This window comes from Guillardia theta, assembly GCF_000315625.1.
Source record: "Guillardia theta CCMP2712 unplaced genomic scaffold GUITHscaffold_12, whole genome shotgun sequence".
NCBI classification, from domain to species: domain Eukaryota; class Cryptophyceae; order Pyrenomonadales; family Geminigeraceae; genus Guillardia; species Guillardia theta.
The window spans coordinates 1,042,672-1,070,363 of record NW_005434662.1 but is presented as its reverse complement, the minus strand read 5'-3'; the positions used below and the strand labels follow the sequence as shown (position 1 = coordinate 1,070,363).

Genomic DNA, 27,692 nt, shown 5'->3' with positions numbered 1-27,692 from the left:
CAAGCAACGATACGACACTTGAAGCTCTTCGCAGCTCGCGTCAGACCTTGTCAAACTTTCCCAGCTTTTCACCTCGAGGCTCATACCGCCCAGTCTGGCATCGAGGAAGGAGGACGGAAGGACACTAGAAGGCAGCTTTTCAAACTCTTCAAGTAGCAGGCGGGGGAAGAGAACAAGAGGCTCTCGCACCTTTCTCCGCTCTCGATGTCTGTTTCCATGATTGGGCGGAAGAAATGACTGACCAGCTCGTTGCTGTCAACGGCTGTCAAGATGTCTTGAGCCGTCACCTCCCCCTGCCCCTCTCGATCGATAAGGTTGAAAATCCTCTCAACCTCCCCATCCGTTGCTGAGCGGACGATCAGAAGCGCCAAACAGCAACAATGGCAGAGCTCACGAAGTTTTCCTTCAGCTAGGGTTGAGATGCTCTTCTTGAGCATGCCGATGGTGCGGTGAAGAATGCTCCTCCCGCTGTCAATGTCAAAACTTTCTGATCGCTGCTGAGCCGCGTCATTAGCTTTATACTCTTCTTGCACCAACAGAAGCAGCAAAACCCTCCCGATAATATAACATCATCATCATCATCATCACCACCACCACCACCACCAGCACCACCAGTATCGGCATCAGCATCATCACTACCTTCATCATCGTCATCGTCATCAAGATCATCATGATCAACAGCAGTTGTAGCAGCAGCAGCAGCAGCAGCAGCAGCAGCCTCGGCATCACCACCAAGATTGTCATCATAGTCGTAATAATGATCATTATGATCCTCCTCCTCCTCCCCTCCTCCTCCTCCTCCTCCTCCTCCTCCTCCTCCTCCTCCTCCTCCTCCACAACAGCAGCAGCAGCAGCAGCAGCAGCAGCAGCAGCAGCAGCAGCAGCAGCAGCAGCAGCAGCAGCAGCAGCATATCTCACCGATCGTCTCTGCTTGTTTGTCGCAGCAAAGTGTCCCTCGTTATCAGGTCGCTTCCATAGCAAAGTCGACCTGCGACCAAGAAAATAGAAGCATGAGAGACAAGCCTCGACCACATTAGAGGGAGGGGGGACAAAAGACACGAGAGAGTACGAGCCAGAGAAGGAGGACGCAAGGAGAAGGAGGAGAACGAGAAGTCGGAAAACAGCTGAACGAAGAGGAGAACAAAGAGAACAAGGAAGAGAGGTTGGAGGACGAGGACGAGGACGAGAACGAGGAGCACAAGAACGAGGATCAACTTTGCGGTTTCTTTGTCGGACTCAATTTTCAAAGGCTCAGTTGACAGTGGTCTGCCAATTAAGTTACGAGGGGCCATAAAATAAGAAAAGACACAAAATCATCCTCTCCCCTCATCCCTCGTTCCTCCGCTCCTCTCCTCTCCCCTCCATCGCCTCCCGCAAGTCTCTCCTCGTCCCTCGCATGTCTCAACAAGCGCAGACCTCTTGAACTCGTTCGATTTGCCTCGGGACAGAAAAACTTTGGAAAGATTCTCGAGATGCGTTTCCTCAACATCCTCGCCGCTCATTTCGTGGGAAATTCGCTCCAACGTTCTTCTCTTCTGCTGCTGCTGCACCTTGGTACACTGCCCATGCAATCGCACCTGATCTTACGTCAGCATCAAGACAGACACCAGCTTAATTCGAAGAGTGGGATTAGAGCGTGTACAAGACAAGAGGAGGAGGAGGAGGAGGAGGAGGAGGAGGAGGAGGAGGAGGAGGAGGAGGAGGAGGAGGAGGAGCAGCAGCAGCAGCAGCAGCAGCAGCAGCAGCAGCAGCAGCAGCAGCAGCAGCAGCAGCAGCAGTCGACCAGGGGATGCTCTAAGCGCCCGCCCAGCATTGTGCGAAACTCGGAGGTGACAACGTGCTGCTGCTTGACGGGCTCATAGGCAATCCTAATGTCATTGCGAACTTTAGCCAGAGGCTTCGGTCGGAGGTCGGAGAGAGAGAGAACAGTAGCGGGTTCCTGCGGTGTGTTCATGCTGTGAGCCGGCGCAGGGGCGAGCGGCAGCTCATTCCACTCTTCCAGCCTGATCTTAAGAGTCTTGATCATGCTGTCCACCTCGTCTGAATCCGAGTCTGACTGCACCGTCTCCGAAGCGACCGGGAGATCAGCTCCAACTTGCTCGTCCTCTTCGTCTTCGTCTTCGTCTTCGTCTTCTCGTATGCTCTCCATCTTTATCAGCGCTGCTTTCTCTACCTCCAAGACTTCCTCATCCAGGTCTTGCAAGTCAGTTCGACACGTCTCAAGTAGCGACTCGTTCTTATCACCATCATTCTTGAGTTGAAGCGCATGAACCATGACATCTCCAGTGTGATCAGCGTCTTGGCGAGTTTCATCATCATCGTTGACTTCTTCTCTTTCTTTGGCGTCTGTGTTGGCAAGGACAAACTCCTTAAAGGTGTCGTCAAGAGATTTTCTTGTCAAGACCGGAGATTGTGTCGTTCTCCACTCGATATCGGGGATCTTGAGATCCGCAGCAATCGTGACATGCGCAGGATCGACTTCATCGGAGTTGATCGCCTCATAAGCTTCCTCCTGGTCGACATCAAGCCCTTTAGACGGCGAAAGGTTCAGACGTGCGGTGGTGGAATCGGCCTTGCGGGTGCTGAAGGAAAGAGCGTGGGTTGGAGTCTGAGGGGCAGAAGAATCGTCTGTCTCGGTATCCTCTTCATCTGAGAACTTGTCTCCACATGACCGGAGCATCTCCAGGATCTTGTCATCGGCTGTGATTGGTTCGATATCGAGGGCTGCGAACGACATCGTTCATTAACTAAAAGAATCAAAAAGTCAGCAAGCACAAGATGATAGCACATGAATTCACATTGGAATACAGCACTTTCATCACATATACTATCACATTGATCACAGGTAGCCTTCTAGGGTGCAACTTCTATTGGGTTCGTCTCTAATCTGAATCAATCAATGATTGCTCAACCATGATCAACCTTGTGTTGACCCACGTCTCATACTCTGGTCTAATGCTCTGTCGTCTTACTCAACTTCCTCCACTCAACTCCTGTTACTGCACAAGCTCCCTTCAATCTTCTTGTTCTGCTCTTCTTTCTCCTCCTAGCATGTTCAACGGCGTGGTCCCCTTTTGACTCTTAAAACATTTTAAACACAAAAATATATAGGGTACAGAGAAGGAGACAAAAGGTCAATTGACAAAATGAGGTTCACGAGGATGAAAATAAATCAAAAAGAGCAATGCACTGCTGTTAGATAGCTCGTTGATCTCGGTTGTCATGTGAGACGAGTTGCATCGAGAGATGAGGAGGAGGTGGCCAAGGAGGAGATAAAGGGCAATCATGACCATGACCGTGACCATGATGATGCTTGAATGATGATGACGAGGACTAGTCAGGACAATGACAATGACAATGAGAGGAGGAGGAGGATCATGACGACGAGGACAATGATGATAAAAATCAAGACCATGATAGGGAGCCGGGATTCTGGCATGGAGGGGGAGAGGGAAGAGTGAAGGGGAAGGGGTGATGCGAGAAGGGGAGCAGAGGCAAGGAGCCGGAAGCCTTGAAAGGGGGAGAAGGGGGGGCGGAAGGAGGAAGAAGGGGAAGAAGAGGAGGAGGATCAGCAGGGGAGAAAGGGAGGAGGAACCGGGAGAGAGCGGTGAAAGTGAACGATTGGATAGGTGAAAATGATGACTATGACAATTTTGGAGATTTTGATGATGAAGATGAAACCGAGGACAAGAACGTTGACCGTAATACAGGTAGTGACGGTGGTGGAGGAGGAGGAGGTGGTGGTGGTGATGAGAGCGATGGTGTTCACAATGATGAGAGAGGACGATCAGAATGTGGTGGTTTTCGTAGTGTTGATCTGGTGATGGTGAAGGAGATGTTGGGGGAAGCGGTTTGGGAGGGGAGGTTGGCGTGCCGATGGCGATTGAAGTGGAGGTGGACCATGGCTATGATTGCGATCATCATTATGCGTCATTTATAGTAGTGTTAGATAGTTGTGATGGTGGTGGCGAGACGAATATGATTACATACAACGGTTTCGATATTCGATATGACGATGATGACCATATGCATGACTGTATCTGTAGTGTGGGTAGGAGTGAAATGAGGTCTTTGAGAGATATTACAACCAGCTGGAAGATGAATAAGAACGATGAAAACGAGGGATGATTGGAAGGGGGGGCGGTGGGGAGAGGGAGAGATATATCAAAAGGGTTACAAATGATGGAAATGATAGTGACAACAATGATGAAGGGAGGAGCGAGTGAAGCTAGCAGACCTTGCACGCGAGCAAAAACGCACCCACAGGCACAGGCACAAAGGGGCAGAGATAGAGAGAAACTAATATGGAGATGATGAAGCAGATCAACGCGACGATGACAGAACTGGCTCTGGTTCAACCACACCATGACGGTCATGGCACATGTAACTTTCCTCATGGGGATCCTGGCAAGAGTATATAACTATTAGCTAAAAAATGTACCTGGTACCGGTGGTTCTCTCTCGAATTTCACCGGTACATTAAATAAAATAGTTATAGATGCTCCCTTGGGAGATTATAATCTTTGGGAAGGATATGATACAAAACATAGCGAGTTTACTTACTTGCCCGATCAGGATTGCGGTTGCACGCAATGCCCACAACAAGTGGTTTACAGAGTCCCGGCGACATGGTACCACCCGCCTGCCTGTGACCCCCCATTTCTAGAGGTATTATGTGGGTACTACAGTAGCCACTGACAATGAATTGTGGGTGGGGTGGTGGGATCTTTTAAAATAATTTAGTGTTAAAAGTCATTGTTGGGCCTCGACTGGTTTTTTAGGAATAACTGCCCGTGTAACTGCCAGCAAGGCCGTCAGGTTGGTCCGGGAGGGGATGAGGGTACCAGATTCAGGTTCATTTTAATAAAATACATTGTTTTGTCTGGAGTAAAAACCCCGTCATGATGACCCCCCTATTTGAGGGAAACTAGAGGGGTAGTACAGAAGGATTGGAATATGGCTAGGTGCATTGCAGGCGCGCAACGGCAAGAGGAACGGGAGAGAGGGAGGGCGAAGGAGCGAAGATGATCGAGGGAGGAGGAGGAGAGAGGAGAGAAGATGTAGAAGAAAGTTTGCAGGGAAGATAGAGAGGCAGAATGAGGTGAATGATAACTATCGTGGAAGCCGGTGACTAGTTTGTTTTGTTTTGTACCACAATTGTTGCTGGAGTCTTGTCATTTGATGAAAATGACGACCATTGACGTTGATGTTTCTTTAGTTTTATCGCAGCAAGCATATGCAGAGATAATCCTGATGGTTGAAGCACAGGTTGAGTCTCTCTTGCAGGAATTCATTTGCTTTTCAAAAAGGTTTTCGTCAGAGCTTTCCATTGGTTTGGTCTAGTCTGAACAAGGAAGGAGACTGGCACAAGAGAGACTGACTGAAAGATTCTTCTCTGCGCCTGATGGCGGACAATAACTCTGAGTTGAAGGAAAGTGAATGAAAGAATCGTGGGTCATGCCAGAGGAAGCAGGAGTTGAAGAGGTGGAAGAGGAGGTGATGAAGAGGACCACGAGCGTCAAACAGCAAGCCGTCTACTCATTTGCTCTTGACAGCGCCAACGCTGAGAGAAATGCTCGGGAATGTTTCGGTGAGGACGCGGGGAACTTATGGAGGGAGCACAGGAAAGAGGTGGTTTCCGAGATGCGGTTCAAGTTTGTGCCTGCGTTGAAAGCATTCGTCTACGAGATCAGTCCCATCCTCGTCACTGCTCCCTTCGTGCGCTTGTTCGAGGGTTACACGGTTGCCGTCAATAAAAAGTTCTGGCCGGCAAACCTGAGGCAGCTCAGGGTAATGATCACAAATGATCTCACGCTACCTATGCTGCCCACCTGGACTACTTTAGCGATTGTGATCCTCTGGCACTCGTCGCTCAAGGTCTCTGCTCTCTACGAAGTCGTCACCTTGTTCCTCGTGCTCGGTGGGCGAGCAAGCACGCTCGCGTTCAAGTACGCCTTCTACGGGGACCTGCTGTTCTCGCAGTCGGAGAATTGCAGTATTCACACCTCAGCGTACTCGGAGACAGCACAAATGTCGCAGCAGCAGATGTCAGAGTACATCATGAACGTGGGCAACTTCCAAAAAGAGGTTCTGGTGAAGTTGCTGTACAAGTCCTGCCTCTACCATGACGTCGATCTCTCCTGCGCCTTCCTCAACTTCAAGTTCGAAGATTCTCCCATGGACGACGTTCTTTCTGCCACCACCACAGTCGTTGACCCTGAAGACGTTGACACCACGTCATATCGTACAAGGACCAAGTCGACCAGGAAGAGCGTCTCCTTCTTCGGCAAGCCCAACTTGACTGTCCAGCTCTGGAACTCGCTTGTGGAGAGCTTGTCGCAGATCGACGGGGCCTTCGAGTTCTTCCAGACCATCGACGGGAACGACTCGGGCGACATTGACGTGGACGAGCTTCAGGTTGCGCTGTCAGCCATGGGGATCAAGGCAAACATGGAAGAAATTCGGATGATCCTGCAAGAGTTTGACGTCGATGGCAACGGCCGCCTCTCCTTTGACGAGTTTCACGACCTCGTGCGGAGGCTCCGGCCTGACGTGAAATTCTCAGACCTCAAGAAGTCAGGAGCTGCTCTCGTCCTCCACGCCATTCGCCAGACCTCCAGCCATCCCCTGCTCCGAGCCAAGAGCGGCTTGCTCGCTTGCTTGTTCCGCGAGACCAACGAGGCCATCAGCGCTCGCGTGCAGCAGGGGGAGGCTCCGGCTTCAGTGATAGCACTTAGTCTCCTTCTGGAGTGCTTCTACCTTCCGCAGAAGCAGGGTCAGAGATACTTCTTTGCTATCATGCTGCTCTCCCTCACCATCGCGTGCCTGCCGCTGGTCATCCGCGCCTGTCTCAACGAGCCTGTTTTCGGCACTAACATGGCCCAGCACATGTTCTACCTGTTCCACACCCTCGCCAGCTACGGCTTCTTCATCATGGCCTACTTCGCCTACGCCCCCTGCCTCTGGCTTTGGCGCCTGATGCGTCTTGCTCAGAAGCTGCTGGACTTGATCGCTCCTCCTTCTGGGATCACCTTCGAGTGGAACATCCGCAAGGGCTCCGTGGCTAGCTCACGCTCTGCGCTGCCTCGGATTGACCTTCGCAAGCCAGGCAACGTAGAAGGCTGGGCAGCGCTGTGGCGCGTCATGCATGGTCGGGCGTTTGCTCCTTCGATCGAGCTGAAGTTTCAGCTATACAGTGAGAATGGCGGGGGAGGAAGAAGAGAGAGAGAGAGGAGGGGGAAAGGGAGGGAATTGCGCTGACTGGGCATGAAGGTTGCGCATGCCTTGGGGTCTACTTCTGTTCAGCTGCTGTGGAGGCTATTGGGTCATACGTGTATCAATTGGAGTGTGAGAACCATCCTTTCTCTACCATCCTCTCCCCCGCTCTCTTCTCTCCCTCGACCCTTGCCTCGCTCTCCTCTGTTCTCCCCATCCTTCTCCCTCCTTCATCTCTCTGATCAGACGTGCGAGCAGACGGGATGAGTTCCTCCCAGTTTGGTCTGGACATCAAGATCCCAGCTGTTGTCCGCCTTGTTGTGCTGGCGACTCCTCTGATGATTCAGGTGAAGTTTCCCTACTCCTCGTCTCGTTTCCTCCTTGTCCTTCCGCTACTTCAGCTCTCGTCCGCCTCTCCTCCAGCTCGCTCTCCTCCTGGACCCCTCTGGCTCGTGTGGTGTGACTACCCTTGCAGACAATGACGGCCTACATAACCAACAGCTTCTCCTCCGCCTACATGCAGGTTACTTGAGTGTACTCGATGATTCTAGCAACCAAGAGCCGGAGAAGGAGGAAATGCGGAGGGGTGTGGAGGGGATGGGGGAAGAGTTAGAGACCTGAAGAGGGGGGAGCTGACGTTTGAGTAGGTGCTCACGCGAGCTCAGTCAGCTTGTCTCATCCTCGCGGGGTCAAAGAAGCGAGTGAAAGAGCCTGAGGAGACCTACGAGACCTTGATTGAGGCACTTCCTCCACCCTTATTTCTCATGCTCCCTCGCATCTTCGTCAGCCTCCTCCCTCTGCTCCCTCCTCCCCTGCTGCTCTCCTTCTCTTCTTACCCGCCCCGCAGACGGCTGACATCCTGGGAGCTGTCGTATCTGAAATCGGAGCGGCAGATGCAGTGACTTCTCCTCTCCGCCTCATCTCTTCTTCCGCATCCTCCAACTCCTCTTCTTCCTCCTCCTTTTTGTTTTTCCTCATCCTCCTCATTATCGTCCTCATTATCCTTCTCCGACTCCTCTTCTCTCTTCCGCCTCCTCTTCGTTCACGTCCGACCCCCTCACTGTCGCTCTCCTTCCCATCCCCGATCCCCCGCCCCTCACGTCTGGCCTCCAGGCTCAACCTATGCGCGTCCTCTTCTTACGAGCAGAGCCAGCTGTCGTCAGGTACGTCATGAGCGCGAGGGAAGGAGGAGGAGAAGTAGAAAAGCTTACACCTATCTCCAGTCTCCTCATTTCAGCTATCGGCGCTGTCCTCGCCTTCGAGATACAGGGCATCCGTTTATAACCTCCTCCTCCTTGTCGACCTCTGCTCCTTCGCTATTCCTTCCCGCCACCGCCTAATCCTCGTTAAAACTCCATGACTTCAGAGTATAACAAAATCTTGAGCTTTCATTTACATACAAGAGAGTGAGGGAGGGGCTGGCGAGAGGTCAATCCTCCATGTCCATGATGATTGCAGGCCCAGTGATCGACCTGCTCGTCTCCTGTTTCCTCATCTCCTGCTGCTGCTTGATAAACTTCTCCACGTTCCCCTCCTTCTTGATGTGAATCTTGTTGCTCTCCGTCTTCTCGGCCAAACCAGCTGATCCGTTAACCGCCCCTCCTGCCCCTCCTGCCCCCGCTCCTGCGCCTGCACTACCCGCCGCACCCTCCGCATGCTCTTCCCATTCTCGCAGTCTCCCGGAGATCCAACCGCAGATGGTCGAGAAGGAGAGGTCAATCCATTCCGAGTCATCTTCTCCACCGACGTACTCAACGTGAACTTTCGCTACCTTTCGGAAATGATTCACCTTGATCCCCAGGACGATCCCGTCCCACCACTCTCCTCCCCACTCCACCTCCACCTTGCCATGCACCTGCAGCCAGTCCCCCAACTTCTCCGCCTCCACCTCTTCATCTCTCGCTGGCGGCTCCTCCGGTGGCTCCTCAACTTTCACTTGCGCCGACACATCGTGAGCAGGGTCACTCTCGGTCTTCACCTCCTCCAATCCTTCGGGAGCAGGAGTCTCTTCCATCGACGCATCTCCGCCAGCCTCTTCGCTCTTCTCCTCGCCTTGCTGTATTTCCATCTTCTCCGAAACATCTTGCGTGCTCTCACTCTTGAGCTTGTCTTTGCTCTTTTTGACCGCATCATCATCATCATCCGCATCTTCCTCGAACAAAAGATCCGCAAAGTCGGTCGCTCTGAAGCTGTTGTCAACATTCCCTGCACATCGCAGTCATCGTCAAGAGAAACGATCAACAAGCTTCCTCACCTTTGAACGTGGACGACGCCTTGTCGCCAGAGATGACCATCTGCTGGATATGATCTTTCTGCTTGGCGCGGTGCAAGATTCGTTCTTCGATGGTGTTCTTTGACACGAGGCGATATACAGTGACCTGCAAGTCGCACAAATCACAGGATTCGTCAACATCCAGTGGAAGGGGAGCGAGCAGAAAGGAACAAGGAAAACTGGCTCACCTGCTTAGTCTGCCCCAGTCGATGTGCTCGATCCATAGCCTGGAGAGGACGTGAGACCGAGCTTGCGCAAGCCTCCTCTCCTTCTCACTTGCGCGTCCATGGTCGGGTTCCAGTCGGAGTCGTAGAAGACAACGGTGTCAGCAGCAGTCAGGTTGATTCCAAGACCTCCTGCAGATTCATGGAGGATCTCCCGGTCAGAGACACTTGTCACATCAAGACACAAGGGATCTCGTCGGAGTAGACAAGAGAAGAAGAAATGAGGATGCTAACGATATCATGGGGAGCTTGCGGGGGATCGAGGGAGGCAATGATGGACGGAGAGGGGAAGAGAGAGAGTTCACCAGCTCGTGTTGATAGAAGGAAAATGAATACGTCAGAGTCCTGGACGTTGGTCAGGCCTCAAGAAACTTGAAGACGAGAAAGCATCGCAAACCTCTGACTGGAAGTCGTTCACCATATCCCTGCGGTCTGCGATAGAGGCCGAGCCGTCCAGTCGCAAGTACGTGTGCTTCCGATACCAAAAGTAATCCTCCAGGATGTCCATCATTTTCGTCATTTGACAAAACATGAGCACCTGGCACAAAGGCATCAGGACTTTGACCAAAAGAACACACATGGAGTAGCAGGGCTATCAGAAACCTACCTTGTGCCCCTCTGCCTTGAGTTTCGGAAGCAGTTCATCTAGTATCCGGAGCTTGCCCGCATCCGTGATGAGGCGAGCGAGGTCGGGAACTCGGATCCAGCATGACCCATAGCGTCGTAGCCAGTGGGAGAGCAGGGGCTGAGAAGGAGTGAAGGAGCTAAGAGTACATGACAAGGGAGGGAACGAGCAAGGATCGCTAATATCTGGCTCATGCTGAGGATGCACTGAGCCCAGCAGAAGTTCTCGAACCCAAGAGCTTTCCAGACTATGCATGTGATGACGAGCGCAGTGAGCAGAGACGCAATGCAGCTGTACAGGAGACGATAGGACAGGAGGAGAGAAGATATTCCCGACATGAATCAAAGGAGCCAGCTGATGCAGCCGCCTCGTGCAGCTCACCACAAGATCCCCTTCAAGATTCTTCTCAACATCTTCATCTTTGAGCCGGAAAAGAATGTTTGGCCTGCAGGAAGTTCTTTCTTGCGGCAACTTCAGCGCATCTTCATCGGACATGCACGACATCTGCAATGATCGCACGCGCCCAAGAAATGATCTGAAGGCCAACCAACGCTGCGGATCTGATGCCCAAATTATGTCGCTGACCTCGCCGGGGGAGAGTCCCATGAGACGGAGACAGCTCAAGCCGGGCCCACACGCTCCCCATCCCATGCTCGCATGAACGGAATCAGCCGACCATGGACTAAGAATGCTCTTCAACAGACGCGACCTCGAATCACAATTGCGCCTGCTCCATGAGTTGTGTAAGAAAGTGTCGTCGTACATCAGCTTCGGAAGAAAGAAGATGACAGGGTTTCTGTTGATTACACAGACTGGGATCGGCTCAGAAGGAGGGGGGGGTTGAGAAGGCAAGACGTATTCCTGGAATTGCAATGGAGAAATAAAGTCTCTTCGCTCGAAAATCTCTGGATGGTTGCAGACCTTGCGAAACTGCATCACCAAGTTCATAAGAGAGTGCAGCCTCTTGTCATCTTTTGACAGCATCTTTCTGTCCAGCAGCTCAGCAGTCGAGGTCACTCTCCTCTTGAGCATGTCGTAGTAGTACTTCTGCCTGGAAGACAACGGAGTCCTCACTTCTATCTCAACTTTGTGAACAAGCTCGTCCAAAACATCCTTCTTGGTCCTTCGCAACATGAAAGGCTGCAGGATGAGCTGTAACCTTCTCAGCTGCGCTTGATCCATTCCCGTTCCTTTTCCTTCAGCTGACGACTCGATGTCTTTGGAAAACCACTCGGTGAAGTCACTGAACGAGTCGAACAGTTCCGGCATGATGAAATGCAGCAAAGCCCAGAGCTCAGCCATGGAATTCTGGATCGGAGTTCCAGTCAGGAGCAATCGATTCCTGCAGTTGAAACCCAAGAGAATCTTCCACCTTTGCGAGGCACTGCTCTTGATAGCCTGCGCTTCATCCAGTATCATGTACTGCCATTTCACTCGCTGAAAGTGCTTCTCATCGGCCACAATCAGCTTGTAGTTGGTGACCAACACATGAAAAGGTGCTCCGGGTGTACCCAGCGATACAGGATTCGTCCATAGCCTGCGAAGAAGTTTTCGCTCGTTTGGGTTGGCACCGAAGTATGGGATAACTTTCATCTGCGGACAGAACTTTTGTAGCTCTGAGTACCAATTATGCATCGTAGAGGTTGGAGCTACAACCAAAAATGGACCCCAGATACTCTTCTCCTCTGCCAACCATGACAGCAAAGAGATGGTTTGAACAGTCTTGCCTAAACCCATCTCGTCAGCCAGGATGCCATTCAAACCCTACAGGTAAGGAAAGGCGTCAGTATATATTGAGATCATTTGTCAATTTCAATTTACCTGTTCATACAGCCCAATCAACCAGTTGAATCCGATCTTTTGGTACGGCTTCAGAGTTCCATTGAAAATCCGTGCAACCTCGTTGGTTTGGGCAATATCCTTGTGTTGCAACCCAGCTTCATCCAATGAGTTCACAAGTGCTTGATCGCTCTTCCTTGACAGCTTCTTAGTTTCTCTGTCTTCGTCAAATGCCTGCATACTCTGCTGCCTAGCTTGCAAGGCCAGCTGCGCACTTGCGAGTGCTTGTTTCGTTTCCGCCTTGTCCAGAGCAGCAAGATCGTTCGCAGGGGCCCCGTCAGAGGATACTGAGCTTCTGGGCCCGTCAAAAGATGACTTGGATTCTGTCCCCGTGTCAATTCCTCCCATCTTCTGTCCGATGAAGTGAGCGAAGAGTTCGGTTTGAGTCAGCAAGAAGTTAATTCTCTTCTGCTGCCTGATGCGCTCTCTCTCTGCCTCCTCTGCCTTCTTTCGCTCCAGCGCCTCCTTTGCTTCTTTCTTGGTCCTGCTCATCTCCACTTGCGCAATAGCCGCCGCATCAAGCTTGCCGGAAGCAGCAAGATTCTGGGCATTTTCTCTGCGCCATATCACCCCAACTTCTTTGCTCAGCTTTTTACAACGGGATGCAAATTCACGGGCGACCTTCAAGGAAGCAAGTGCGTCCTTGCGGTATCGTTTCTGGCACATCTGTACACATTTCTTGGCGTCAATCTGCTGCTGCTGCAGCGCTTTAGCAATATCACGTTGACGATGAGGCATCACTCGAACCACCGACGCCCATGCGTTCCGCCTCTCGTGGCTATAGGGGCCATCACCGAAGGGCTGACTGCCCGAGAGCGTCGAGAAGTTCTCCTTCCGCTGAAGAGATTTTCCATTTCTCGCTCGCTTTCCAGGATGCATTGATGCACCCTGCCCGCCTTGAACTTCCTCTTCCTCATCCTCGCTCCCACCCTCGACATAGCTCTGATCTGCAGGAAGGGCTTCAAAGTGAGAGAACACTGGCGGAGGATTCTTGAACATCGGGTGATGAAGTCCCGATGATTTTCGTTTCTTCCGCATGGCTGATTTGTAGTTGAAGCTCAAGCCCAAATCATGCTCGCGGAGGTTTCCTCCACAGGTCCTGTACCGCCAATGCTGCAGCAGCATGATGCGGTAATCAGCGTCGCTGATCTCGTCGTTGGTGGACAAGACATCTCCAGCTCCCTGCGCCCTTCCCTCCGCCTTTGGTGCCGCATGTCACCATCCTCTACCTCTGAGATTTTCCTCACCTGTGTAGAAGGACTATGCGCAGCTTCCCCTCCCCCGTCGCTTTCCATCTTACGGGTCTAGAAACAATGCGCTGCTGGTGGGAATAAAGAAGAGAGACGATCAACATGCTTCAAATACATCACAGTACGAGCACCTGTACGATAAGGATGTATAATATCTCGGGTATGAAACAACCTTATATAGCCTAACGTTGCCTGCATTCATTGTAACTCACTCTTGCAAAAGAGACATGGATAACAGGAGAAAGTTGATGTTTCAGGATTTCAAAATGAATGGACATGAAGTTTTCGAATCAAACACGAGCGCGTACACATTCTCAGGCCAAACCCACACACACTGTCACTCTACAGCATCACTGTGCCGTAACGCCCACAGACCATTGAGAAAGACGTGAAGTCCTGACATCGAAACATGAACGTGACGAGGAGGGAGAGGGTAGGAGGAGGAGGAGGAGGAGGAGGATGGGGCGGGGGCTACCCACCAGCTTGCTCGTGCCTCTTCCTGCATTCCGCTCCTCTTCCACTGCCGCCGCCCTCCCCTCCCCCGGCATTGACTCCCCTCCCTACCCCCACCCTTCATATTATTGATACCACCCGTATTTTATTCGATAATTTGAGATCTTATAACCGGTATCTTACATACCTTTCAAGTACCCCTACCCCCTAAACTAATCTGAACAAGGTTAAGCAAACTTCTCTGGTACTGAAATACCCACCCACCCCCCCTCTGACCTGGACTACCCCTGAACTCCACCCCCACCGTCCATATTCCCCAATAAAGTACCGGTGAAGGCTTTTCCAGAATGATTTATTACTCAACATCACTAGGACGGCTAGTTGGTTGTCACGGTGGTGTTCGTAGGTCAGACAGACTCTGGTCGCAAGGTTGGAATAACTGAAGGAGAGGAGGAGAGAGGAGAGAGGAGGTGAGAGGAGGAGAGAGGAGAGAGGAGGAGGAGCTGGACGAGGAGCTGGAGACGGAGGCAGGAGGCAGAATACCAGCAGGAATACCAGGGAGAGGCGTCGAGAGAGGAGAGAACCAAGAATGGCTCATCAAAGGGCACAAGAAGCAGCAAGTACGAACATCTAGACAACGAGATGGAGTGAGGCGTGCTAATGTCGGCGATCAATCTGAGGAGAATGCGAACGAAGTAGACAGTGCTTGAAGGATATCAATCGATTGACAGTGATGTGAAGTATCGAGCAAGTCCAAGAGTCTCGACATTCCTCCGGCTTTCAAGAAACTTTTTCGCCCCACTGCAAGGATGGCGATAGGTCAGCTACTGCGCGGCCTTCTCCTCCTCACCTTCCTCGTGCGCTCATCGTGTAGCACTGCGGATTCGATCGCAGGACTCGCTGCCGGGTTGGGGTCTCAGCTGCTTCAGGTAGTGAATGAGGCAGCGGCCGCACCTCTCTTGCAGGCAGCGCTCAAGAACGCAACAGCGGGGGCCGAGGAGACGAACGGGACGGTCAGCAAGGATCTCGTCAGGAGCATAGCGAGGGATAGCTCGCAGCTCCTCGCATCAACAGCGTCCTTGGCGATCAAGCTGCGGGACGAGGCCTCGAACGCCCTGAGGCGGAACATCCCCCCCAACCTCGCGAGCATCCAAGATGACGCTCAGTTGCTGCAAGCGGCTGGGGCAGATGCGGATGCTCTGCATGCGTCAGGTGCGCTCACAGAAGCTGACGTGCCCTCGGACGTGAGCGCCAAGAAGACCGTCCAGGACCCTCGCTTCCATGCCCCCGTCACCCTCGACAGCAGCGTCGTCAAGATCCCGCAGTACTGCATGCGCATCGGGAGCCCAGCGTTCGGGTCGACGTACTCCAACAATCGGGCAGGAGACTTGCGGGAGGCCATTCTTGGAGGACTTGCTCCTCTCACAGGAGGCAAGTACGAGTGTCTTGGGACCGACGGGAACCTCCAGCAGCCGTCGCTCGATCCAGCCATCGCATTATACTGCCTTACGAGAGTGAAGGCAAAAGTTCTTCTCTGCTCGACAGCCCAGAGGGTCTCAGCTGCTGCCCTTCTCATCAATGCCACCCACTCCCTGGATCCATGGATGAAGGCGACTCTTGGATCAGCCCAGGCGGCGTCCCTCGGAGTTGTCTGGCAGCGAATCGCCATGGCCGACAGTGGCATCGAGCGGTTCTATCCCGGCACTGTGTGGATGGAGCAGAACCTCCCGGGGTACGAACGCTTCGACCCCCGCATGCAGAGCTGGTTCCTAGCTGCTGCCTCTGCTCCTCGCAGCGTCGTGTTTGTCCTCGACACTGGGGGTTCCATGGACGAGTTTGACCGTCAGTACGTCGGCAAGCAAGTGACTTTATCCTTGCTGGGCTCGCTGGGGCCCGCAGACTCGGTTGCTCTCGTGCTAGCGACAAAGTCTGTCGCTAGGGTCTATGGGTGTGGGATGCAAGGAGGATGCCAGCTGAGTAACGCGACGGGGCTCAAGAGCAGACTGTGCGCTGCCGACAACGTGACGGCTGGTTGGATGCAGCTCGCAGCAAAGTCGTGGCTGCCCAACGGACTCGTCAACCTTGGGGACGCGATTTCGTCTGCTCTCGATGTCTTTGAGAACGAGGCAGCAGCTGTTTCCTCGAGCAAGCAAGCGCGGAAGGAGGTGGTGTTGGTTACCAACGGCTACTCCCCGTCTCCTCCCGCCTCAGTCTCTGACCGTCTGCTCCAGCTCGGTGTCTCCCTCCACGTGGTCACGTTGGGCGCTGATTCCTCCATGTACGAGAAGACCTGGATGACCGGGATGGCCTGCACGGCAGGAGCAGCGGGCTCCTTCACTCGCATCCCCTACAGGTTCGCATGGCAGCAGCAGGCTGGGGAGCGGTTCGCCGTCAGCAGCAGGAAGTTCCAGAGCTCAGACTCCACCGTCGCTGTGAGTCAAGTACAACTCGGGGGGCCGCACAATCAGCCGCTACTCACCTTCTCCGCTCCCATCTTCTCCTCCCTCCTCAATTTCGGTAGCTCGTCCCCGGAGGATCAGAAGCTTGTCGCCGTCGCCGCGGTCAGTGTCTCCCCCCAGCTCGCCTTTACGGGAGCGCAGACAAGCCTCGCTAGCAATCCCAGTGTGAAGCCTCTGGTTGAGACGAATAAGGTGAGGAAAAGAGCAACCGGAGGGGTAAGGTCCAGTTGAAGGTGAGCTGAGAGTGTTTCCAGGTCGTCCAGCTGTTGGTGGTGGATGCAGGAGGGAGGTTGTTGTTCTCTCCGAGCCTGTCACCTTCCTCCACAGGCTTCAAGTTTGCGGTTGATGTGGAGGGCGAGCAGTTCACTCAGCTCCTTGCGGCTGCTGCGGCTGCTGAAACTTACGGTCCAGTACTTCTCCAGCAGAGGCTGCTGAACACCTCTCAGCAGACCTCCAGCTCATGGCAACTTGGACCATCGGTCGCTCGTGCCTTTCTCTTCGCTCAAGGGGACTCGATCGTTGCCCATCTCAACCTCTCCTTCGTGCTCGCCGTCGGCAGCTTCGGCTGGTCCGTCGAGGAGACGCCTGCTGGGCTCGTGGTCAGTCGGTACACCTCGGGCTTCCCAGTTACAAACCTGCAGCAGCTGGGATCAAAGGAACTTGTCACCTTCTACTATCAGCTCCAGACAGACCCTTCCTCCTTGAATGCGGTGGACGGCTCGACCGTTGAAAACATCTTCCCAGCAGGGAAGCAGCTGACCTTACAGACGAGTGTGTTCGCCTTCTCCAGCATCAGCCTAGTGGATGGGGCCCAACTCGGGTCCTTCACCTTCACTTCTTCCTCCGTCCTCAGCCTGCAGAACTGGCTGCTCTCCGTCACACTCACGGCCAGCGGCCAGGTGACCCCCACCCCTCCTGCTGGCCTTCCAGCTGGAGGCTTCGAGAAGCGAGCGGTGCGGGACGTCCTGGCGACGTCGCTGCTCAACGAGGCATGGAAGGAGTCGTGGGGCCGACGCGCTGCCCTTGCTGGGACGCTGCTGGGCACTTGGCGCTTCCTCCAGGTCGGCATGGCCAGCGGAGTGGTTCGGACGTACCCCGGGAGGTTCTTTCCGGCACCCCCAGCTGTCACCCAGGAGGTCTGGTACGTGCGGGGGGTGGAAGGGGCTTGTGACTCTACTGTGATCGTCTCGGGCCCGCAAACAGACACAGTGGACGGCTCCACCATCGTCAGCATCTCAACAGCCCTGCTGGAGGTCAGGCCGGGCGAGGCTGCGTCGGGGGTGTGCAGGAGCAGGCAGATCGCCGGGGTGGCGGGGGCACAGCTCCTCTTCGTCTCCTTCACTCAGGCAACGCTGGGGAGCTGGAGCGAGTGCGCATACAAGCAGGGGGCCTCCTGGTGCCTCCTCCTCGACTCTCAGCTGTCTGTGGTGGCTGCCAGCCCGGGCAAGCCGAGCATCGCCGCCTTCTCCTCCGGCCTCTTCCTTGGGGAAGTCGAGCCCGCTCTCCTCAGGGCCCTCGACTCCCTCGGCCTCCTGCAGACCCCAGCTGTCCTCCAGCAAGGTGGGTCTCCTGTAGTCTCCCGCGCGGTGGTGCTGGTGCTAAAGAGCAGCTGGGTTGAGGTGGAGGCTGAGGGAGTGGATGGCGCGACCTGCCTGTCTCAGGTCAAGTTCGTCCTCGCTGTGGTCCCGGGGTCCAACCTCTTCCTCGTACACGCCGACGCCTCGGCAGCCTCAGCCTCCTCCTGTCGCAACGCATCGCTCGTCTCGAGGAGCTCGTTCCTTGCGGACAAGGCGGCCATGCTGCGTGCCGGAGCGCAGGAGGCGCGGCGCTGTGGGAGTGTGCGGTACGGAGGATGCAGCAGCTGCTTCCTTGCAGCTGGGACGGACTCAACGGTCTCGGCCAAGGGAGGTGACGTGCTGTGGTCCGACACCAGTTTATGGGAGAGGCAGGCAGGAGGAGCGTGTGAGCTCGCAGGGCTTGCAACGACTCAGGCGCAGGGCGGACAAGGTTGCGGGTGGTGGAGAAGGTGGTGGGGATGGTGCTGAGCTGACATTAACATGTACTTTAGAGAATCTACATAATGACAGAAGTTCGGTGTTTGGGATGTGTCCAGCACGCAAGAGAGGATGGAGTGCGAGAGGAGGGAGGCAAGTGGGGAGGAGGGGAGAAAGGAGGGGAAAGAGGTAAAGGGGAGGGGGGAAGGGGAAGGGGAAGGAAGTAACACGACTCAGTGGCTGTCCCTGTGCTTGTCCCTGTGCTTTCTCTTCTTGGTGGAGCGGCCGATGATCTTGACCACCTCCCTGCCATTCCAGCAGAAGCCGATCTCGTCCAGCCATCGCTTCCTCTCTGCCTGCAGCTCTCCCTTGTTGAGCAGCGTCCTCTGCCAGCTGGCCCATCGTCCCAGCTGAGGGTGGAAGAAGCGAGACTTGGAGCTCTGGGAGACGAACAGGTGCCCGTGCTTCTGCTTGAAGTCCTTGAGCATCTCGAAGTTCTTCTGCCACGTGCAGACTTCCAACTTCTCCTTCTTGCTCGTCAGACTTTCTGCCCTCCCGCCCGAGTCTGTTTCATCTCTGTCCGTGTCGGGGAACGAGCGGGGTCGCTTGTGCGCTGCCCTGCCCCTCTCCCTGTCTTTCTCGCCCTCTAACAAGTCGCGCGGGCGGTGGGCCGGCACTTCATCCATGGAGCAGTTGGTGTTTGACAGCATGGCGCAGAAGAAGGGTCGATCATGATCAGTCCCGAAACGAGAACGAAGCCTCCGCCACTTGCCACATCGGCTGCACTTGGAGGAGGGGAGCCTTGGACGCCCTCTTTTCCGGCGCGGAGGCGACCTCTCGCCCTCGCCCCCGCCCCCGCCCCCGCCCTCGCCCTCGCCCTCGCCCTCGCCCTCGCCCTCGCCGTCGTCGTCGTCGTCATCATCATCGTCGTCGTCGTCGTCGTCGTCGTCGTCGTCGTCGTCGTCCGAGTTTGACATGTAGCACTCGTGCGATCGGTCGTTCATCATGGTAGCGGCGCTGTCGTTGAGCGGATGGCTTTCAAAGTCCATACCGGACAGCAGCTGTTGCGACGAGTTGAGCAGGAGGTCGGAGCTCTCAGCGACGTCTGCATGGTCGTTGACCGCTGCTGGGCCCATGGCGTTGAAGTTGTAGCGCGAGAACTTACAGTAGCCTGTCCTCTTGAAGTGGTAGAGGTGCTTGAGCATCGAGTTGCGTCGAGTGGCGATTCTACTTCATCATACGAGTCAGGTGGACGAACGCGCGCAATGAGCAACAAGCAACGAGTACTTACGCGATGTGAGAGAAGTCTTTGCCACATGCGGGACAAAAGTCTCCGGAGTCGAAGATCAGAGTCCGCTCGTTGTTGACATCTCCAAAGTTTGGTTTGACAAGTAGAGCAACGTTCTCTTCCGGCACCCCGCGGGCATCCTGACCTGTCTTAGGGTCCATCATCACATCCCATTCCTCGTGCCTATTCGTCTGAGCTAAAGAATCGAGTTTCTTCCTCCGGCTCCACTCCTTCGCCGCGTAAGCCTTTACGTTGATCTTGTGCTGCACAAACAGGTCGACAAATCTCTCAAACTCGTCCACACTCATCGCGCTGGCAGGTGATGTCGACCGCAGCTCCCGCTCTATCGCATTCTCCTTCAACAAATCACTTGACCCAGGCAGCTTCCACCTCATCTCCAGCTTTGACTTTTCTTTCTTCACTGATAGGTAGAATCTGCACCATCACTCGAGTCAACGAGGGCATTCAAGCTCGACAAGCAGTTAGCGCCTCACCCTTGTGGTAGCTTCGGCTCTTGCTGATGGATGTGAAGTCCCTCAGTCTCGCAGACGCAGCCTTGTATGCCGCACAGGTCTTCCTGCGGTGCGATTGCGGGAGGACTTTCAAGCTCGATGCCGTGGTGGTTTTGAGGGTGATCTCTGTTGGACATGCTGGGGAACGAGGAGCTCAGAGAAGCATTTTTGCTCATCTGCTCATGGTAGTCGCTGTGTCCATTACTCTGCCTGCTCTCCGTCTCTTTCTTCCTCGCCCACTCTGTCATCATTGTCTTCACATTCATCTTGTGATTTTGCAAGACATCTGACAACACATCCTTCGCCATTCCCGTCATCGATGCCTTCTGCAGACATGATTCCAAGTCAAACTCATCAAAGGGATGTGAGGAGCCAGGGGCAGTCCAAGAGTACGCGAACTTGTATGGAGTATGCGATACAATCTTGACGAGGAGGTGAAACCTGTTCAAAATCAATCACAATGCAGTCTGAAACAAGCTTCTCCTTCTTTACCCTTGAGGGAGTTGAGGTTCCTGTGAATGTACTGCTATGTTCTGACAAGCACAGACACACTGGAGATCTCCACACTTTCGTGTGACCTTCATGATCGAGCAAAACGCGCTCGAGGCAGCAAAGTGATCTGAAACAAGAGATCTGAAGCGAAAGATTAACGGCTGTCATCAGCAAACAAGGAATATCTTTCTCTACACCCGGAACAACCCTTTCTCTCACACTTGTCGCTCGAGAGACTGCATATTATCGGCTTGATAAATTGAGAGTGCATGAGCCCCCACACACTGTAATATTTTCCTCTGTCTCCCATTCGTGTTCCTTCACGACCATGACCTGGGGGTGTGGGGGGAGGATGTGTTGCAAAGAGAAATACGACTAGAACTTAGCTGTCTATTTAACCCTCAAATCATTCCAGCCCCCCAAGGACTCGATCATCTGCAACTATTTCCTTACTCAAAATAAACATCTATCCTTGTTCTCATCTCCCATCCTACATGCTACTGCGCATGACTTGTTCGTCTTCATGCCCTTTGTGGCCTGGCGTCTTGTGCCTCATCCCTATCCTCTTCCTGCGCTCATTCCTCCAGCTCGACTCTTTTCTCCATAACATCTGCATCTTCCGTCCTTTTCCTTCCTCCTCGCCTCCCACATACATCCTTGCTCTCCGTCCCGGCATTGTCGCTCCTAAATATTTGAAACCCACCACCCCTCCATTCCCACCCCCACCCCTCTTTCTACCTCCCAATCTCAGTGGTACCCACAAAACTCCCAATACCCGTGCTGTCCAACCCCCTGTCCTCGCTTTGACCCCTCCGTATGACCTCAAAAGTACCCACCATTCAGAGCGTGAACACCCACCTGCCGCCCCATTTTCCCATCCAGCCACCCTGTACCCCCTCCACTTCGGACAGTCCCGGGACCCACCCTGCACATCTAATTGAAAACCTACCATGAAAATACCACCCCACCCCCAAATCTACTACCCGACCCCACAAATATCAACTGGATGCTCATCGCCCTCATACCTCCCATGGCCCCGCCACCCCACCTCCGACAATCAACACCACGAAGTGACTACCCACCCTGCTCGAAAGAGGTCAAGAGCCTGAAAAGGACCCTCCATTTCATAATGCAGAATCCACCCCTCAATGGACATCACCACCCCTCCTTACCCGCACCAATATATAGAGGACCTACCCAGCGTTTTGAGGAATCGACGGGACGGTTACGGCATCGTGTGGGTGGGGGTAGGGGGGTCGTATCAATGACAAGCCATGGTACACTTGTTTAAAATGTTTTTCAATTTTCATACAAAGAAATAAAGGACTTATAATCTAAAGTTTTATATATATTGATTTCAGCAGTAAACATTTTGAAATATCAACAGACATTTGAAGAACTGGTTTTAAAGAGTAACTCTAAAACTCAAATTTGACATCGGCCTACAAATACGGATAGCAGACGGTCACTGAACTGGTAGTACTTTCTGCCGTACCGTACCATACCGTACAGTACCGTACCGTACTACCGTCAGGTTCAAGTTGGTACAACCAGTACCGTACGGTACAAGTTATGCGGGAACAGACTCGAATGCCACTGCCACAGACTCTCAGTGAGTTTTCTTGACTGAACTGCTTGAGATATGAAGTTTATGAGAGCCTCATTTTAAACCGATGATTAACTGAGCCGCCCCACACAACTTGTCACGGAGGCTGCCCGGCCCATGCTTGCCGCCCCCGGGCCCGGATGATCGCGGCACTGTGACAGGCTGGCAACAAGCAGGCCGCGGCGGCCTGGACCGTTCGGAATTACTAGTATAGCACAGGCTGCCACCGTGCCACTGTAGGCCGCAGTAAACCGCCTGACTCACGGGACAGGCAGAAAGCGGTACTAATCATACTTAAGTTACTGGAAGCGAGTGTATGCCGTTGTCGCGCCGTTAACTTGCAGGCCGCCCTGTGCAGGGCCGTTGACGACGTCATGGAGTGCAGCTCTACCGTTCTGTTTATACACGCACAAAGTGACCGTCCGACAAGGTAAGAGGAGGTGAATCGGATCAGACATACCTCAGGGTCATAGTAGTTGACGATGATGACACGGCGCTGCCTCGAACAACAGATCGACCAGATACAGAGCGTTGTAACGCATACGCCAATGGCAAGAGTTGTGAGGAGAATAAGCCAGATCCCTTCCAAGGTGAAGAGACCGATCAGCTTCTCAATCGCTGTGAACCCGGGTCACCAGTCACAAACAACAAGTGCCGTTCAGTCCTCAACCTGGACAGACATTGTCCTTGCAGGCGCAGCCAAAGTCGCCGACCTTACAGACAGACTCCGGGCAGTATCTATCCGCTCCAGGATCCACTAGCTGAGATCGGAGTGAGGAGGAGGAGATTCGTAAGGCAAGATACCTGACAAAAATCGAACATTCCGACGGGGGCTATCACACAAGTCCCCTTGACATCTGCAGTCCAGCTTGCGCTGTGGTCTGCAGCAAAGTTGAGCACGAGCATGAAATATGAATGTCTCCTTACTGTGTGAACACCAGCCACAAGGAGAACAGATCGGATCACCACCAAGAGGGTTAGGATAACATTCCTATCACGTTCCATGTCAAAATGTTGACTTGTCAGGCAAGTTAAGCAAGCTCTCTCGTCCTGCAGAATTTGCAATGGGCCAAACAAAATACGCATGCCAACACGGACAAGGGCAGCCAGAACTGAGAATCACCTGCTGTACAAAACAATCGAAGCAATTCGTCGCCTCGGAGCAAGACGGCAGAGGTTTTCTGTAAACGAACATCAGAGCTGTGTAAAAACTCTTCACACTCTATTTCCGTACCCGTTCGGGCCTTTCTGCACAGGTACGCTGTTTTCTTTACCGTGGGCCCCTATATCTCATTATGTTAGCAAACAAATGATAGAACAAAGGTTCCAACGACCTTGAAAGAGCACGAGCGCAAGGGCAAGAAGGGACATTCTGTTCAAAGGAAGCGGCCTCATTTGATTGATCCGATTCTTTCCAAACAATTCAAGTCAGTGTCTTATGCATGTTCCGAAATCAACGGAAAGTGAATCGCGGTTTGCTAAAAAGAAAACAGGTGGTGTTCTGAACAAATGATACTAGCAAGTGCATGTACAATTGTAGTTAGTATTCAGGACATGAAAGGTGGTGTGAACAGCAAGTAGTATGGAAGCTAAGAAGCGAGAACCAGGTGATCGAAGCAGCTTCTATCCAGGGATGCTGAGTACAATACTTGAGCAAGTCATGGTTGGTGTAATGCAGTATACAGAGTGGTGATGGTCACAACGAGCAATGCCTCTGGACCATTAGTGCAATCATCTTCATGCTCCTACTCCCTTTCTTCTTTTCTGTTCCTCTCCTGTTGACCCTGCTCCTGCTCCTGCTCCTGCTCCTGCTCCTGCTCCTGCTCCTGCTCCTGCTCCTGCTCCTGCTCCTGCTCCTGCTCCTGCTCCTGCTCCTGCTCCTGCTCCTGCTCCTGCTCCTGCTCCTGCTCCTGCTCCTGCTCCTGCTCCTGCTCCTGCTCCTGCTCAACTTCATACTGGTGGGAGGAATCTCAACAACGATCTCCCAGCCATCCTCCGGTCTCCTTGCAAAACTTTAGTCGTTTTCGGAACCGGGTTGGACATACGTCCTCAATCTGTAGTTGTCGAAATAGTTGGTTATTTTGTTCGATTATGAACTTTCAAATTTGAATATAATATAATATAATTGAAATTTTACTGATATTTGTTATTAAAAAGTAAAGTTTGAATCCAACATCGGGAAACAAACAAAGGGCGATCTGGGAGCACCCCACCCAATCCTCAACCCCACCCACTGCGGAGTACCCCTCTCATCTACGCCCTCGATGTTTCCAATGAAGTACCCACCCAAACATAGAATATACCCTACCCCCTCCTAAGTGGGGATGTGTTGAGACCCACCCCTTGTTAAACATACCCCCATTTCTTAGGCAGAACACCCCACTTTTCATCACGACCCCTTCCTACTCGGAGCCCTATGGGCAACAAACCATGTCTACCCCCCTTTTGTAGTCAAATATCACCCCTTCACTTGTACACACCCACCCTTCTTATTCACCTATAAAGTACCCCTATGTATGGCCTTGCACCCCAGCAGGAACGGGATGACTAGGATGTGCCAGGGAAGGAAGGCGATGAAGATGTACAAGAGGAGGACAGGAGAACGGTGAAGGTTGCAGGACGATGAAACCGAAGGAGATGATGATCAGAAGGATAAGCAGATGCAGATGCAGAGGATAGACTGATGTTGTGCACGGGAAAGAGCTGTCTATCTCCGATGATTCTTATCCAACGACAACCTTAGGTCTCAGATCATCGAAACACTGTGATAGGACCACCAAGTTTCATCTTTACTTGAGCATGACGTGTCCTTGTGGGATATTCGAGGGTGTTGACGGTGATTGCAGGATGCGTCCAAAGAAACCGAGACATCCGGTGCGGAATAGGTTGAAGATGATGTCCGATCTGACATGCCGACAGACCATGAATGATCACACGACCAAGACGTGTATCATAGTTGCGACTGCTCTTGTTGTCGTCTTTTTTGTCACAACATTTGGTTTGAGACACTCGTTTTGACGTCCCCGATTGTGAATAGTTCGCAGCGACTGGATCAAGCTCGACAACAAAGCAGCAGGGGCTTGAAGTAGATTTGAGAGAAAGTGTGACACAAACTCGTCCTGTTTCTGTGAGTGGTGAGATGTAAAATGTCACAGGTGGGAACAAAAATCGATCTCATGCAGGAGTTGAAGCCACAAGAGCTTCTCACAGTGCTGAAGAGAAAACAACGTTGAAGCAGATTTGTGGTTGTGAGATCCGTTCACTCTATCTTTTTGAAGGTTGCAAGAAAGCAAGAAGAGCGAGAGTAGAGAGGCGGTTCAGTCTGTCCGAGGAATCAAGACAACCCTATCCGATTCGGGGATCGAAATGGTGTTTGAGCTGCGAAGTGATGTTAACTCCTTGAGCTGAACGACTTGTTTGCAAACGTACAGGTTTATCAGACAGTCGAGAAAGCTCGGGGAAAGACATCTCGTGCCATCCTGTTCCTTGCTCACGGTGGCAACATCGAGATGTTGCGAGGAGGGTCAGGGACTGACAGCAGCGCAGGCTGCTCTCATTCTGCTACTGACTTCTTCGACAAGAGCGACGACTGTAAGGTGTTGTGACCGCCCTCCTTGAATCCTCGTGCCTGGGAGAAAGGAGGGAGGAGGGAGGAGAGGGGGAGGGAAAGAAGGAAAGCGAGGGAAGGGAGCCAGAGAGCCAGGGGAGCGAGGAAGGGGAGGGAGCAAGGAAGGGATATCATTGTCAAACACAGGAATGTATTGGGTTGCCAATAGAAAGGAAGATAGTCTCAACGGCTCTCGATAAGGGACTCTCAGTCGTTGCAGGTTGCTGAGTGTTTTACATATACCCTCCTTCTCCCTCCCCCTCTCCACTCCGTCTCCTTTTCCTCCTCCCCTACTTTTCTCGCTCTCGCTCTCTGCTACCTCCCCGTCTCCGTCGCTGCTTGTACGTCTCTCCTCTGCCTTCTCTCTCCTCCCTCCCCTTCCTCTTTCATGTTCACTCGCTTCACGACGTCCTCCTCTTGTTTCCTCTAATGTAGGAGAGCAGTCACGAGTCAAGACCGAGGCAGCAAGTGTTGGAACCCACAAGACGATGTCGGTGAGCATCGGCTCTTCCTGTCATGTTGTCCCGAAGGCCTCTTCCCCCTGTTCTCTTCTTCAACCTTCCCGCGCGTCCTCTCCTCCAGCTCACCTTGCTCCTTCCCTCCCCCCTGCTTCATTCCTGCCGAATTCTTGCGCAGACGTTTTCTGGATAATGTCCTTTCGTACTCCCTCTCCATCCCTCTCCCTCCCTCCTTCCTTCCCTATCTCCCCTTCCCTCCATTCCTCCCTCCCTCTCCCTCGCACCCTCCCTTTCCCTCCCTCCTTTCCTCTCCTCCTCTCCCTCCCTCTCAGTGTTTCATATCCTCACTTTCCCCTTAGCTCGTATCAAGAAGGCAGTGGAATCATTCAGAAAGACCAACAATCTCGAGAAGATTCCTGTCCTCTCCTCCCACTCCATCCTCTCCCCTGATTCGCCTGCAGCTTGTCGCTCTCGGCGCTTCCTCGGGAGGAGCCATCGTGCATGCGCTGGGCATCTCGTCTGAACCCCCAGTAAGTCTGAGGAGGAGCAAGTTGAGAGGGGAAGGATGTAGAAGCGAGCGATGGAGCGGAGGAGCACGTGGAGAGTAGAGTGAAGTTGCAGAAGTTCTACGGATGTGGGAAACGCTATTTCTCAAACTTTCTGCAGGCAGCAATTGCTGTTCAGATCATGCCGGTCCCACCAGAGGTTGGCAATTTCATAATTTTTGTACAAGATGAAACTGCTAGTGATGTTTTTGGATGTCATTGGTACACGATGTTGGTATGCCTGTACACGAATATGTTTACACAGTGTCTGCGTTTGTACAACCATATGATCTTCATAAGAATTTCTTTTGTGGAATAGCGTGCAACTTATCCTGTGTAATCTCACCTTTGCAGCACCTCACAGAGAAATATCCGCCTGCAATTTTCTGGCACATGGTGAGAAGGAACAGGAGAAGTGGTGGTGGGAGTGATGAAGGAGGAGGAGGAGGAGGAGGAGGTGGTGGTGGTGGTGGTGGTGGTGGTGGTGGAGGAGGAGGAGGAGTGGAAGGGATGTGGGTTGATCGCAAGTTCAGCCGAGGGACCAACGGGGAGCCCCGGTGATCGCAGAGGTGAAGAGAAGACGAGAGGAGAGGGTGAGGATGATTGAATGCTGTTTACAGGATATCAACGCTCTCAAGTCTTTCAAACGGCCGGTAAAAGCTGCGGCGCTCTTGTTGAAACCATATCCATTGTCGTTGTCATCGATATCACCTCCTCTACCTTCCCCCCTCCCTCGTCTTCCCTCTCCCCCTCCTCTTGATGCTGCTCTTTCCCTCCTCCTCCTTTTCCCTCTTCCTCCTTCCTCCTCCTGCTCCTTCCCCCCCACCCCCCACCCGTTGAGAAGCTGCAGGTC

At 53.1% G+C, this 27,692-nt stretch overlaps 6 protein-coding genes across 6 annotated transcripts; 3 read left to right on the top strand and 3 right to left on the bottom strand.

Annotated features, from left to right (window-relative positions):
• Positions 1 to 6,357: 6,357 nt before the first annotated feature.
• On the top strand, positions 6,358 to 7,290 carry GUITHDRAFT_92797 (hypothetical protein; the record flags this gene model as incomplete). Its single annotated transcript, XM_005838273.1, has 2 exons — positions 6,358 to 7,195; positions 7,273 to 7,290. Coding segments are annotated over exons 1-2 (780 nt in total), but the record flags the coding sequence as incomplete, so codon positions are not given.
• Positions 7,291 to 9,494: 2,204 nt separating this feature from the next.
• On the bottom strand, positions 9,495 to 12,211 carry GUITHDRAFT_44788 (hypothetical protein; the record flags this gene model as incomplete). Its single annotated transcript, XM_005838272.1, has 8 exons — positions 9,495 to 9,593; positions 9,676 to 9,714; positions 9,764 to 9,843; positions 10,017 to 10,056; positions 10,109 to 10,249; positions 10,319 to 10,369; positions 11,192 to 12,100; positions 12,158 to 12,211. Coding segments are annotated over 8 exons (1,413 nt in total), but the record flags the coding sequence as incomplete, so codon positions are not given.
• Positions 12,212 to 14,687: 2,476 nt separating this feature from the next.
• GUITHDRAFT_161682 (hypothetical protein) lies at positions 14,688 to 18,434 on the top strand (the record flags this gene model as incomplete). Its single annotated transcript, XM_005838271.1, has 4 exons — positions 14,688 to 14,807; positions 14,844 to 16,529; positions 16,592 to 18,299; positions 18,335 to 18,434. 4 exons carry the CDS (start codon positions 14,688 to 14,690, stop codon positions 18,385 to 18,387), a joined length of 3,567 nt encoding a protein of 1,188 aa, XP_005838328.1. The 3' UTR covers positions 18,388 to 18,434.
• Positions 18,435 to 18,564: 130 nt separating this feature from the next.
• Positions 18,565 to 20,933, bottom strand: GUITHDRAFT_103263 (hypothetical protein; the record flags this gene model as incomplete). The annotated part of the gene is made up of 6 exons (XM_005838270.1): positions 18,565 to 19,558; positions 19,623 to 20,054; positions 20,114 to 20,572; positions 20,624 to 20,664; positions 20,710 to 20,750; positions 20,843 to 20,933. 6 exons carry the CDS (start codon positions 20,931 to 20,933, stop codon positions 18,565 to 18,567), a joined length of 2,058 nt encoding a protein of 685 aa, XP_005838327.1.
• A 1,323-nt stretch (positions 20,934 to 22,256) lies between these two features.
• On the bottom strand, positions 22,257 to 23,642 carry GUITHDRAFT_151046 (hypothetical protein). The gene is made up of 8 exons (XM_005838269.1): positions 23,564 to 23,642; positions 23,464 to 23,512; positions 23,353 to 23,410; positions 23,157 to 23,220; positions 23,034 to 23,110; positions 22,900 to 22,990; positions 22,690 to 22,847; positions 22,257 to 22,624 (listed from the first exon to the last, which is right to left on the bottom strand). Exons 1-8 carry the CDS (start codon positions 23,622 to 23,624, stop codon positions 22,529 to 22,531), a joined length of 654 nt encoding a protein of 217 aa, XP_005838326.1. The 5' UTR covers positions 23,625 to 23,642; the 3' UTR covers positions 22,257 to 22,528.
• Positions 23,643 to 24,772: 1,130 nt separating this feature from the next.
• On the top strand, positions 24,773 to 27,496 carry GUITHDRAFT_134815 (hypothetical protein; the record flags this gene model as incomplete). The annotated part of the gene is made up of 12 exons (XM_005838268.1): positions 24,773 to 24,834; positions 25,076 to 25,103; positions 25,149 to 25,227; positions 25,274 to 25,356; positions 25,385 to 25,438; positions 25,661 to 25,825; positions 25,984 to 26,056; positions 26,272 to 26,330; positions 26,756 to 26,824; positions 26,961 to 27,074; positions 27,194 to 27,396; positions 27,460 to 27,496. The coding sequence occupies 12 exons, from the start codon at positions 24,773 to 24,775 to the stop codon at positions 27,494 to 27,496; spliced, it is 1,026 nt and encodes a 341-aa protein (XP_005838325.1).
• Between the last annotated feature and the right edge of the window lie 196 nt (positions 27,497 to 27,692).

Excerpts from the sequence above, each read along its gene's own strand:
- GUITHDRAFT_151046 (XM_005838269.1), bottom strand. The coding sequence starts at position 23,624 with ATGAGGCCGCTTCCTTTGAACAGAATGTCCCTTCTTGCCCTTGCGCTC. Across the intron at positions 23,513-23,563 it reads TGCGCTCGTGCTCTTTCAAG|GGGCCCACGGTAAAGAAAAC; the intron begins GTCGTTGGAACC and ends AATGAGATATAG. Across the intron at positions 22,625-22,689 it reads TCAACTACTATGACCCTGAG|AACGGTAGAGCTGCACTCCA; the intron begins GTATGTCTGATC and ends GTGTATAAACAG.